This window comes from Cornus florida, unplaced genomic scaffold (genome assembly GCF_030987335.1).
Source record: "Cornus florida cultivar Cherokee Brave unplaced genomic scaffold, ASM3098733v1 CherokeeBrave_3.0.0_Hap2_Chr05, whole genome shotgun sequence".
Lineage (NCBI taxonomy): Eukaryota > Viridiplantae > Streptophyta > Magnoliopsida > Cornales > Cornaceae > Cornus > Cornus florida.
The window spans coordinates 107697242-107710793 of NW_026775575.1; the positions used below are offsets into that span (position 1 = coordinate 107697242).

The following is a 13552-nucleotide window of genomic DNA, read 5'->3' on the forward strand; positions in this document are numbered from 1 at the left end:
CTCTCCCTCAAAAAAAAAAAAAAAAGTCACAGCTAGCAAAGCAAATTCTATAAACAAAGGCCTTTGGGGAGTTTGATTTCTCAGTCCACATAGTAACACTCCAATCTGAAATGGCCAGGAAGCTACAAACCCCAAGCAAGATGCCAATCCACACCTACATAGAGAAGGCACAATCGAAGGGTTGGACAGAGATCGGTGGGCAATGTGAGGGAACCAGCAAGGGAAGGTAGTGGCGGTGGTGGTGGTGGTGTAGGTGGGGCTACGGAAAGGGGTCATGGCTAATGAAATGTATAACACCGGATTACATTTTGCAGGAGGCAAGCCAAAAACTTATCACAACTAGGCCTGTTTTAGAAATGCATACTCACGAATAACACCGGATTAAACTCACTCCAATGTTGCACTTGCGAAGCAACCAACAAACTTACTAGGCTAATCAAAAGATGATCGAGTGCTTTGAGCAATTCTACCAAATAAAATTTATTACTAGATGCCCATTTTCTACTCATAATTGGACCAATTTATTTAAAATTATGGATATGTATTTCATTCAAATCTATAAACAAAATTAACTTTTTAAATAGAAAGAACATAAAAAATAACAATCAGACAACATAGAGTTTGAGCTTTTAAAGAAAGGGAGAAGGTTGAGCTTTTAAATTCTAAAGTGCCATCCCCATGGTTGTCTGTGTTTCTACACTCTGGCAATTTATCAGTTCATTCTTCTCAGAAACTATTTGCATGAACCTTCAAAGGGAACACTATTGCAGAAGTCTCATTTAGCATCCTCAACCTTACACGAGTACTTCGCAAGACGCCTGCGGTACATCGCGCACTCTTTGTAAGTCCCCTTTTTGTCTATGCATTGCTGCATTATAGGTTAGGAAAAGAAAACACAGTTATTAGGGGGAACCCAAAAAAAAAAAACAATGAACTAGTTAAAGAAGAAATTTATGCATGATTATCAGAAGAGAACTTACACTAAGAACGGTCACAACAGTTGAGTTTCATTTTATGTCAATGCCTTATTAAACCATAGAAATAATTAAACTCATATGGTGGTTCGCTGCATGGGGAATAACTAAAAAGGCAACGATATGTACCAATACACACAGTATTATGCTTTGTGCCTTAATATTGAATTACTGCATAATTTTCTCCCAAATATCTAACCGTTACCCTTTTCCCCAATTTTTTTTTTTTTTTCTCTCTCTCTCTCCTGCATTCATTGGAATCATACTCTCTCTTCTGATACAATTGGGAGCATAACATCGATCCAACTAGCGATCAAAATCACGTCAGAACCCTATAATCCACCATTGTCATCATATTGATTTAAAGCCTCACTGAACCAGATTAATGGAGTTCCTTTTTTTCTTTCTTTCATACACACACACGCACACGCACACATATATATAAAGTAAGTGAGAAGATCTTATTCATCAAACAACCAATACAATGTCGAGGAGAACTCCACAGGCCTAAGATGTAAAATCAGAGCATTCTCAACAAACCCAAGTAAACTCCTAAGAGTATAAAAGCAAAAAAACACAAATGAATCGACACAAGAAATATCTTTAATCTGTTCACTATACTGAAGCACCACAAAAAACAGAGTAATCACCCCCTCTGATGAGATTCAAAGACTTTGGTAAATAGGACAGCTTTATCCATTACTGTAGGACTTAAAGAGGAGCCTCAAATTGATGAGAGATTCAAAGACTTTAGTGATTGAAAATTGAGACAATATGGAGCTAGAGTTTGAAGCCATATCATGGAAATATAGAATTCCAAATCAAAGAGAAAGGAAATGAAACAGGAGTAATCTAGACACCTAGAGAACAATACTTATAAATACATAGATGAGGTGACAACACATTTAAAAGAATACTCATAAAAAAATGCATTAAAAATAAAAGAAAAAAGAAATTGGATCACAAAAATCTCAACTTGTAATTCCAATTATGATATCATCATAGAGTGTACAACAACAAAACTTGTATGATCTGATTATTAGAATTTTTTTATATATATAACCTAAGAATTAGCTGAAAATAATCAATCTGGAAAGGGTTCAAAAGATCGGGACAAAGAATTTTTTTTTTCTTGAATTATAGGACTCCAATTAACAGGTTTCAAAATATATATACATATATTATATGTATCATAAAAAAGGCAAAACTATGCTTAATACGCCAAAGAAGAAGGGAGGGAGGGGATGGGGAAGAAGCTCAAGCAAGTTTTATACAATTCATCAATTATTCTGTGTGATTTGCGATGAGAAACACTCACCGCTTGCAAGAATTTGCGATACATATCGCATACACGAGGAATGTCGATTTCCACATCAATAGCCTTAGTACCAGTACCAAAAGCATCAAACACTGAATCGGAGCTAGAAAAAATATTCCTGCTGGCTGCAGCTGCTTGAAGCAAGGAACCAGTTCCTGCAAATCGGAACCACAAAAGAATATGCATGTTAAATTTAGAGAGAAGGCATCCCAACTAGTAACTTAATGAAGCAAGAAAAAAGGCAATAAATTACACGAAGCATCTCTTCCATTTATTTTTACAATTTAACGCAAACTCACCATCCAATACAGTCCAAATAGAGAATCAATTGTACTAAAAACAGTTAGAATAGTTATATTGGAGCATATATGTAATAAGTTTACCCCTCAAGGGCATTTTAGTATTTTTCATTGTTCCTTTATTCTTATACATATACATATATATATATGAGATTAGGTTGAGATAGGATCATAGATTCTTTCTCTCTTACGCCATTTCTCCAATTTTCTCTCTCATGATCTCTCCTTGATCTGTGATCTAACACTAATTCTATAACCCTAAACTTTGCATGGTATCAAAGCACAAACCTAGGTAGATCGTTTGATTTTCCATTTCTTCGTGCGCCAACAGAAGCCTCATCTTCAATCATCGGCAGCCTCATCCTCAATCATCTGCAGCCTAGTTGTCGATGGTTGAAAGCCTCATCATCTATCGGTATGTAATCGTGACCAATATAGTGGTCAATTTTTTGTTGTGGTAGTCGCACGATCAATGTATCTTTGTGTAGTATTGTGGTAGAGCCCATGGTGTTGTGGTTGAGTCATCGTTCGTCGGCCATCGTTCAGTTTGTTGAAGTATTGTTGTCATCAATCTGGTTGCAGCCATCACACATTAGGGTTTTCAATGAACTAAGATTGTTTTGATTCGATTTGAAAGAATTCAGCGCCACCTGTTTGTTGGACCCGGCCCAACTGAGTTCACTGGATTAATTCCAGCCAGAATTTGCATATTCCGGTAGCTGTTTTGTGTTCCTCTTTTATCTATTACGTTTGGTTTCTCCTATACTAGTAACCAGAATTTGCATACTTTATCCAGAATCATGGCCTCTAGTTCTGACTTGTTCTCTTATACAGTCTCGTTTAATCCTCCAATGACCTTAATCAAGCTTAATGGGAAAAACTACACCTTGTGCGCAAAATCAATGGAAATATTTCTCAAAGATGAAGGACTTGGTAGTCATTTGGTAAAGGAAAAACCAAAGGACAGTGACCCTAATTTCAGTTTGTGGTACAGAAGGATGCTCAGATTATGTCTCTATTATTCACCTGTATTGAACCCCAAATTAGTTCCTCTTAATTGTATCTGGACATTGCCAAGGACATTTGGAACCGCCTAATGCAACTAAATTCAGGAACTGGTAATATCACACACATTATGAGGTGTGTAACAGTACTTTGGCCTTGAGGAAGGTTCTCACTGAGTTGTCATCGGCGTATGAGCCGACTCGTGCACAGATTTTTGGCATTCTCACACCTCCATCTCTTCCTGAAGTATTTTTGACTCTAAAGGAGCTATCCTATCTAGTGGCGCTTCCGGTAACGTTCAGATTTAACTGTCTCCCAGGGTGGACCTAGCAGCTTTACCTGTCTCCCAGGGCGATCGTTCCACACATGGTGACCGTTGGCCGTGGCCGAGGTAAAGAATCCCGAAAATGTAAACGCTGCGGTCTCCTGTTAATTATTATTGGGATCTGCATGGCAAACCAAAACCATCTATTTATACGAATCAGGTATTCTATAAAGATGATGTTCCTGGTTGACTAGCTCCATCCACTGGGTCTCCGCAGGTTGTGGAGTCTAATATGATTCCTATCCCATGAGATGAATATCATCTTCTAAGGGTTTAGGTTTAGGAACAACTCATCTTAGTTCTACTATGTATCTCTCCTCCGTTTTATACGTTCCTCAATTCCCATTTAATTTGATGTCTATTAGTAAGATTACTAAAACTCTTCAGTGTTATGTTACATTATATCCCTCGGGTTGTGTTTTCAGGCTTTCAAGACGAAGAAGAAGATTGTTTTGGGGCATGAAGTAGGTAGCTTGTATTACTTCAATTTTGAGCATCAACCCCAAGCCTTTCAGTCTTCTCTCTCTCAGTGGCATTGTCGTCTTGGCCACCCTGTTTTGCAGCGCCAAGTCCCGAGTCTTAGTCGTGTTTTGTCTCTGTCATGTGAAGCTTGTCAGCTAGCATCACCGTGTGTCTTATAAATCTCGGGTAAATAACCGTGTCTCTAGTTCTTTTCAGTTACTTCATTCAAATGTATGGGGTCCAAAAGCATGTTTCTAGTAATGGAATTCATTATTTTGTAACATTTGTGGATGATCATTCTCGTATGACTTAGTTGTTTCTAATGAAAGATCCTGTATGCTGTCCTCTGTCTTGAAAGGACATCTCCCATTCTGTCTTATTTCCTTCATCAATTTTTTTTTTTCCCATTCTGTCTTATTTCCACCCAAACATGAATTATTTGCACCCAAGAGGAATCGAATTACCCAGTTGAGCGAACCCCTAGGGGTTTCCTACTTCAACATTGTTTACTCTTACTCCTCAAGTGTTTGGGTGTGTATGCTATGTTCATAACCTTGGACCTAGTTTTGACAAACTTAATCCTCGTGCAACTAAATGTGTGCTTCTTGGGCATTCTCACACTTGGAAGGGTTATTGCTGTTACACTCCTACTTTTAGACTATATTTGCCAACTGTCTCATTGCCTCTTCCTAAATCATCCCCTAACCCTGCTCCTCCCCAATCTACTGCTCCATTACAGGTTTACACTCGGAGACCCAAGCTGCCTACTGTGATTCATCCGTCTTCTTCAGAGTCTTTGGATCAGGCACCATGTACTGAGTATGACTCTTTAACCATGCTTTGCGTAAAGGTCCTAGGTCGTGTGTTACTTTCATCCTATAACTATGTCTTCTATAATCGAACCAAAAGTTGCATCTCCCCTTTTATTTTTATTTTATGCATGTACTGCTTTTTAAAACTTTTGTACATAACATTGAAAAAAAAATGTTTTAGACACTTTTTTTTTTGGTGTGTGAGGGAGGGAACTATTTGCATTCATTACATTTATCAACAAAATATATTAAAAAAACTAAATAATATAAAGACTTTTCAAAAGTTACACATACTGCATAAAATTCCATTTTTATCAAAATATTAATAATAATAGTAAAATAAAATGAAGTCCAAATTTTAACATGAATTTTATACCTATAAATAATAAAAAATATATTTTACAATATATGATCTGTATTTTGTGTATAATGAAAATTCCATCTTACAGTTACAGTATGTGATTCGTGTTCATGCATTCCATCTTACAGTTACAGTATGTGATTCACGTTCTCAAATTATTTTACAAACTCCCAAGTCTTTAAAAAAAAGTGTGCTTGCTTTTCAATACAAAAATATCTTTATAACAATCAGGCACTCTCCATATTTATATAGCTCTACAGGAATCAATATATTGCATTAATAACAGGGATTTTAGAAATCCATGTGTTAACCGCCAAAAAAAAAAATACATTGATATTTTCCGAATGTTAGAATGTCATATATATATATATATATATATATATATATATATATATATATACATATATACATGTGTTGGGTCATTATGTAATTACATATAGTTGATAGGGCCCTTGTGTTATTAAGTAAGACTTGTACCCTTTATATAAGCCTACATAGGCTTATTAGGTTTAAGGTGTTGAATATACAGATATGGTTGCTCTCTCTCTCTCTCTCTCATATGATTTTAAACATGGTATCAGAGCAACACGATCATGGGTGTGAGAGTCTATAATTGGGTTGTTCTTGTATAAGATCGGCATCGCGATTGTGGTGTTGGTGGTCTCTGTTTCTTGTTCATCGTTAGATCTAAAGATCGTTCACCGTCGTCGTCAGATCTACAGCCTCAGTCGTCGTCATCAGATCTGAAGCTTGTTCGTCGTCGTCTCTACCTTGTTCGTCGTCGTCTCTGCCTTGTTCGTCGTTGCCGACAGCTCCTCTTTGGTTGTCAGCGAGCTCGCTGACATCTGCAGTCTCGACTTGCAGAGGTGAGGTTCGTCTTTTTTGGCCAGAAGTTGCAGCGGTCGCTGCTTATTGATTCGGCCGTTGCTTATGATTAAGTTGCTGTCGCCTCCGCTGCGTTGCTCACCGGCGTTTGTAAAGGTGTGTAGAAGAAGACCCGTGTTTGGCTACACAGTTATGCTATTCCAACCCTAGTTTACTAAACCTAGGATAGCCCAAATCCGGCCCGTTCGACCAGATCCGGCCCGTTCGACCAGATCCGGCCCGTTCGATCAGTTCCGATCCATTCGGCCAGATCCGGCCTGTTCGACAGGTTCATCCAGAATACAGATTCTGCAATTATTTTTTTTTTGTTCTCTGTTTTTGTTGCATTCACCATGGCGTCCAGTTCCGATTTACTTTCTCCCACGTCCAATCTTCATTCTCCCATGACTTCAGTTAAACTCAATGGGAAGAATTACATACTGTGGGCTAAATTTGTTGCAATTTTTCTCAAAGGCAGAGGTCCTGGTACTCATCTGACTAAAGATAAACTCAAGGAAACTGATGCTTCTTTTGCTGCATACTGTGCAGGATGCTTTGTCTGATTCGGGCTGGAGGAAAGCAATGCAAAATGAAATGGATGCTTTGCATGAGAATGGCACATGGAATCTTGTTCCATTACCTCTAGGTGCCAAACCTGTTGGTTGTCGCTGGGTATATACTGTGAAGTATCTTCTCAATGGGTCCGTTGAGCGTTTAAAAGCACGTCTTGTTGCCAAAGGTTATACCCAGACTTATGGTATTGACTATGATGAGACGTTTGCCCCCGTTGCTAAGATTTCTTTTATTCGTGTTTTGATTTCTCTTGCTACTAATAGAAATTGGCCTCTGTTTCAGTTAGATGTTAAAAATGCCTTTTTGCATGGTGACTTAGCAGAAGAGGTTTATATGGAGCAACCACCTGGGTTTGTTGCTCAGGGGGAGTATCTTTACACTATTTGTCGCCTTAAAAAGGCTTTATATGGATTGAAACAATCTCCACGGGCTTGGTTTGGAAAATTCTCTTAGGTGGCATTAAAATTTGGTCTTAACAGAAGTCAGACCGACCATTCGGTGTTTCACCAGCGCACTAAGGCTGGCTTAATATTTCTTGTGGTGTATGTAGATAATATTGTGATAACAGGAGATGATTCTGAAGGCGTTGCTAAGTTGAAGTTGTTTCTACAATATCGATTCCACACTAAAGACTTGGGTAAACTTAGGTATTTCTTGGGTATTGAAGTTGCTAGATCCAAGAAGGGTATAAGTTTATCCCAACGAAAATATATGTTGGACTTATTAAAAGAAACAGGTATGTTGGGTGGTCGTCCGGTTGATGCTCCTATGGATTCAAATACAAAACTTGTGTCTGATGAGGGTGATTTATTTAATGACCCGAGCAGATTTCGTCGCCTTGTTGGGAAATTAATTTATCTCACTATCACTCGAGCTGATATTTCATATGCAGTTAGTGTTGTAAGTCAGTTCATGGGATCCCCTAGAATGCCACATTGGATTACTATTCTTCGGATTATCCGATATCTCAAGCAAGCTCCAGGTTTTGGGTTACTATATAAATGAAATAGCCATCTCAGGGTGGAAGGTTTTACAGATGCTGACTGGGCTGGTTCTCCTTCAGATAGGAGATCTACTACAGGCTACTGCACATTTGTAGGAGGAAATCTTAGTATATGGCGAAGTAAAAAGCAAACGGTGGTAGCTCGATCTAGTGCTGAAGCTGAGTATAGGCCAATGGCCCATAACAGTAGTGAGTTGACATTGATACAAAATTTTCTAAAAGAACTTGAGTTGACGGTTAAAGCTCTTACTCCATTGTTTGGTGATAATCAAGCAGTAGTTTACATTGCATCAAATCCTGTGTTTCATGAGAGGACCAAACATATGGAAGTTGATTGTCACTTCATTCGAGAAAAAATATTACGTGGGAGCATCTCTACTCCATTCATGAAGTCTGAAGATTAATTAGCTGATATGTTTACCAAAGCATTGGGTCATAACCGCTTAAGAACTATATGTTCCAAGTTAGGATTATTTGATATATATTCTCCAGCTTGAGGGGGAGTGTTAGAATGTTATATATATATATATATATATATATATACATGTGTTGGGTCATTATGTAATTACATATATTTGATAGGGCCCTTGTGTTATTAAGTAAGACTTGTACCCTTTATATAAGCCTACATAGGCTTATTAGGTTTAAGGTGTTGAATATACAGATATGGTTGCTCTCTCTCTCTCTTTCTCATATGATTTTAAACACCGAACAAAAGTAAAACTTCTATTTCAGTACCCAAAACATTAGTGACTATAATCGTGCATGTGTGGTAGATATAAGACAAATGGAATTTGACATCTTTTAGCTGAGATAGCAGCATATAATCACCACTTAAGTAAAGCAAACTTTGCACTGTCACAAGTATTGTGTGAAATATGCGGCCTTAAATACATGAAATAAAGGTTTTGAAATCAAATAAAGAACGGCAACAATTTCTTACCAAATAAGGTGGAAAAGCAGAAAGATCGAGACTTAAAAGTTCTTCCTGCAAAGTCAAAGCCATATATAACAAAATTTCAACTACATTATTAATGACAAATGAGCAGAAGAAACAGAAAGTCACATCTATCAAATTAAAATCAGCATTATATAGATATTACCAATATTATAAAGATCAAATTTATCATGCTATCAGATATCTACCAATCTATACATATCTCTCTATGTATATATATACACAACAACAACAATCAAAGCCTTTTTCCCAATTACTGGGGGTCCGCTACATCAATCATATTTTTTCCATTCTGTTTCACCTAAGACCATGGCCTCAGTTAAAACACATTTTTTGCCCTGCTAAAGGTAAGAGCAATCAATCCACATGTTATCATATCATTCCTTACTAACTCTATCCACTTTAATTTCAACATTCACATTTCTACCATGCAAATGCCACTCAATGTGTATTGTGTACTATGTCACTCTTCCTAAGTGACAAACATAAAGGTCTTTTGTGCAAATGCCAAAACTATCTTAACCAATTTTCTTTCGTTTTATCACCAATTTGGTGCTACTCCAACCATTTCAAGAATGTGATCAATTCTAGTATCAGTACACATCCATCTCAACATTCACATTTCTACCACACTCACTCAATGCATATGTTGTTTCTTAACTGCCCGACATTCCGTGTTATGAAGTGTGGTTGTCTAATAGTTGCTTTATAGAACTTCCTTTTCAATCTTAACAGAATACGCCGATCATACAATACACTAAATGCACTACTCCATTTAACCCATCCTGCCTTGGTTCTATGATTAAAATTCATGTCTAATTTCCCCTTCATTATGGATAATTGAGCCTAAGTAACAAAAATGTTTAGTTTTTTGTACCTCGTAATTCTCTATCTTCACAACATCCTCATTTGTATTTCTATTTTTATTTACGTTCCACTCCATATATCTAGTTTAATTTCTACTTGTCTTCAACTCTTTTAATTCTAAGGTTCCCCTCCAAGCCTCCAATATGGCACTAACTCCTTTGGCCACAGCGATTTACAAATAACATACACAATGGAATCTCTTTTGAATGTCTCTTGTCAGTTCATTCATCGCTAGGGGAAAAAGGTATGGGTCTCTATCTATATAAACAATGACCAAAAACATTGCACAACTAGGGAGTCAAGGAGGTAGGACTCTCTAAAAGCAATTGATCAAATATCAGTAGCAGCTTTTTTGCATGTAAAGAACAACAAAAAATATAATTAATATTGAAGAAAGACAAAAGGAGAACGAATAATATAAATGGGGGGTAAATTTCCGAAACAAAATAATACAGGATGCCACGTAACGGCGTAAGTAGCAATGTTAACATAATCAAATAAAGGACAAGATCAACTATAATAATAATAGTAACAAGTTAACAGAATAAGACACTTCGACATTTTAGCTCAGCTTGCCAATATCATAATGAAACACGTGTGTATCTAACAATTAATATATATGTACCTTTCTTCTGGAAATATATGTAACATGTGCCTCAAATAGTCAACATAGATCTTAGAAGCAATGATTTAGAAAAACAAATAAGGCAGCTCTCTTCACAAGTATTCAAAATTCACGAGATTGAACAAGTAACAGAATTTTAATATCTCAGGACTTCATACTCAATGATTGTCAAATAACATATTTACATTTTTTGTTTTTTTTAAATGATCCAAAAGCACATTGTTATTTTTGAACAGTAGCAGACTGATTAGTCTTTTGGCATTATTTTTTAAATTCATGTCATTTTGGCCGGGACGGGATCTAATATGAGTATATCCTACATTCTTACGATCGAGACAAAAAGTAACTAATACCTATTTTCAAAACCCTAGCGTGCATAAATAACACCACACCAGGAGCCAACCCCACCCACACAACCGCCCCTTCCACCCAAGTGGTCAGATTCATTCATAAAGCACACGTGGTAACATGAATAAGACAGATATTGAACCATAGTTCACCAAACCTTACTCAAAATATTAGGGGTTATCTACAGAGATAGACATAGCAAGAAAAGCATCTATTTTCTTCTCCTCTTAACCCCCACACCGCGCCCCCACCACACCCCCCCCCCCCCCCCCCCCCAACCCCCAAAAAAACAAGCCTTCCTTCTGAGGTCAGATCCAATCCGGTTCATGGAAAAACCCGTCATCCACCATCCATTTTAGGCTCGTAAAGCCGCTGTTGGGATTTCTTTCCACTTTCTTTAATTACAAGTCGTGTTAGCTTGCCATTCAATGCCTTAGAGAACTTGTAAGGGAGGGGTTTATGTAGTTTCTTTCGTTGCAGTAGTATAAGCAGGTCTTACTGACCGCTACTCTTCACATTTCTAGAGTTTTCAGGGAAATTGCAGTTAGAGAGTCTGGTGGCAAAATAGCAGGAGAGGCTTCAGTCACATCCCTCGCATACTACTTTTCCTTTCCTATTAGAGAGCCTGGCAAAGCAGCAGGAGAGGACTCAGTCACATCCCCCCGCGTACGACTTTTCCTTTTCTGTCTCACCATCTGCAACCCCGGGCTTATTTATGTGCTCAACGTCCTACCCTATAATACCTAACCGACACTCAAGACAGGAACAGTTTTGGGAAGAAATTGAGATTGATTATCACTTTGTTCGGGAGAAAGCTTGCTTGGTTCTTTGGTCACAGAATGAGTGCCTTCCCACTCACAGAATGCTAATGTATTCACCAAAGCTCTGTCTAAAGATGTCTTTCAAGCCTTACGAACCAAGCTTGGTTGTGCTTCCATCGTTGGACCAGAGAGCTTTCAAATCAAAAGGCCAATAAGCAAGACCCCCGGAATGAAAATATGGGCACTTGATAAAACACAAAGGATCAATGCATTCAATATACCTTAAGCTTCGGAAACCTTGCCGGGCGTTCACAGCTCAAGAGGCGCCTATAACTATAAGGCAACTTGAGGAGAAAAAAAGTAGAAAGGAACTCAACAAGGCCATTTTAGGTTCAATCAAACTTGTGCTCTTTGTGTTTTGTTGTATGGTGGGGAGTCCTTGGGGAGGCAACATTCAATTCTGCCTCGCAGTGGTTTATTGAGAATTTGTCTAAGCTGATCGACACAAGGCGGATGGTGAGAGCGGTCACAAAAGGATTAGATGAGACAACTGTTAGCTGACAATGGGTATAAGCTGGCAAAGAAGGAGTGGTTAAAAACACAAGGTGAAGTTGCCAGAGTCTCAGATCGAATCACACACGGCACCCACTATCAAAAGAAACATCAGAGACCTGGGGCAATCACAATCCTTAGTTCAAAACATGGCGGCACACAAGTTTAATACGGACAGGGGAATTACCAAGGATTATTAATATGTGTGTGTGTGGAGAGAGAGACAAAGAAGACAAACTAATGAAAAATCACAGTTTGATTATGGACCAGTCCACCTAAACAGATCTACCATCAGTTCAATCATGTAACACATATTTAAGAAAGACAACATTGTAAGAATACATGCTAAAATGCTATCAACGCATAATTATAACTCGTACAGACAATACCCGGACAGCTGAAAATCAAACCCTAAAAATGCAACTACACAAATTAAGGAGGACGTTAATCAAACTAAATAAATTAAAGAAGAATACCAAATCAGAGTTTCAAATCAAAATAATAATAATAAATAAATAAATAAAACAATTCCTCCTCATACAGCAATCTGAAGTCCATATTTTGAGGGAAAATAAAAAGAGTAAGTAGCTTGGCATCTTCTTTTGCTCAATTACCTTATAAACTACAAATTTTGCAACAACTATTCTAACGAAAAAATAAAGGTTGAAAAATAACCCAAAAAAATAATAAATAAATAACAGAATTACGGAGAGCAAACCCTAGAGAACAGCAAGGAAACATTATAGTCGATCGAAGCATGATTTAAGACAAAAAGGGCTCAAATTACCTCGGCGAGACATGATTTACAGATTGTAACAGCCAGAAACACACACAGGTGAGATTGAAGGCATGATTTACAATTGTGGGAGGAGGGAGATGATGTTGCGCCACGTGCCTGTGGTAATTGTCCAGATTTTTCGGAAGGCCTTTTACTTGCCAAATATTTCTCTTGAATACGGCGGGGTATGTGAAATTATTAGTAGATTTTTGGTTAATTTCACCTTCGCCCCCTTATCTTTGATCATATCTCACTTACAATCTTTTTAGGTTTCAATATTTCACTTACACCCCTCTTATTGATGGCCGTCCACTCTACTATTGGAAATGTGTGCTTTTACGATATTGCCCACGAATTATATAGTGATATTTATAAAGAGATTTGTAAATTAAATGAAAAGACTAAAATACCCTCATTTCTCTCTCTATTTATTCATTCACCCTCTTTCAATGTGAGACTCATAGGAACCGGTTGGTTATAGACATGGGCCTCTTCGGCTGTTGGGTGGTAGCGCGCGCAAGATCGATCCCGATACCGGAATCGCACCGAGAAGCTCATCAATACCGGTAGAAGCAAAACCCCTGCACTTCTTATCCAAGATCGGTCCCCTGAATCACGCTACCGTTTTCGTCACTTAAACACAGTGTTGCCATCGTGAATTGCGCAT

The 13552-nt window shown here is 37.8% G+C and overlaps 1 protein-coding gene across 2 annotated transcripts; it reads right to left on the reverse strand.

The window, feature by feature from the left end:
• Positions 1-497: 497 nt before the first annotated feature.
• Positions 498-13053, reverse strand: LOC132308369 (uncharacterized). 2 transcript variants are annotated; one of them, XM_059806431.1, is made up of 4 exons: positions 12895-13053; positions 8940-8984; positions 2293-2447; positions 498-868 (listed from the first exon to the last, which is right to left on the reverse strand). In XM_059806431.1, exons 1-4 carry the CDS (start codon positions 12905-12907, stop codon positions 776-778), a joined length of 306 nt encoding a protein of 101 aa, XP_059662414.1. In that variant the 5' UTR covers positions 12908-13053; the 3' UTR covers positions 498-775. The 2 variants fall into 2 exon arrangements, with proteins under 2 accessions (XP_059662414.1, XP_059662415.1); XM_059806432.1 differs by lacking the exon at positions 8940-8984.
• Positions 13054-13552: the final 499 nt, after the last annotated feature.

Coding starts and splice junctions, on each gene's coding strand:
- LOC132308369 (XM_059806431.1), bottom strand. Junction 2,448..8,939: donor CTGCTTTTCCACCTTATTTG/GTAAGAAATTGT, acceptor TCCGATTTGCAG/GAACTGGTTCCTTGCTTCAA. Junction 869..2,292: donor ATCGCAAATTCTTGCAAGCG/GTGAGTGTTTCT, acceptor CCTATAATGCAG/CAATGCATAGACAAAAAGGG.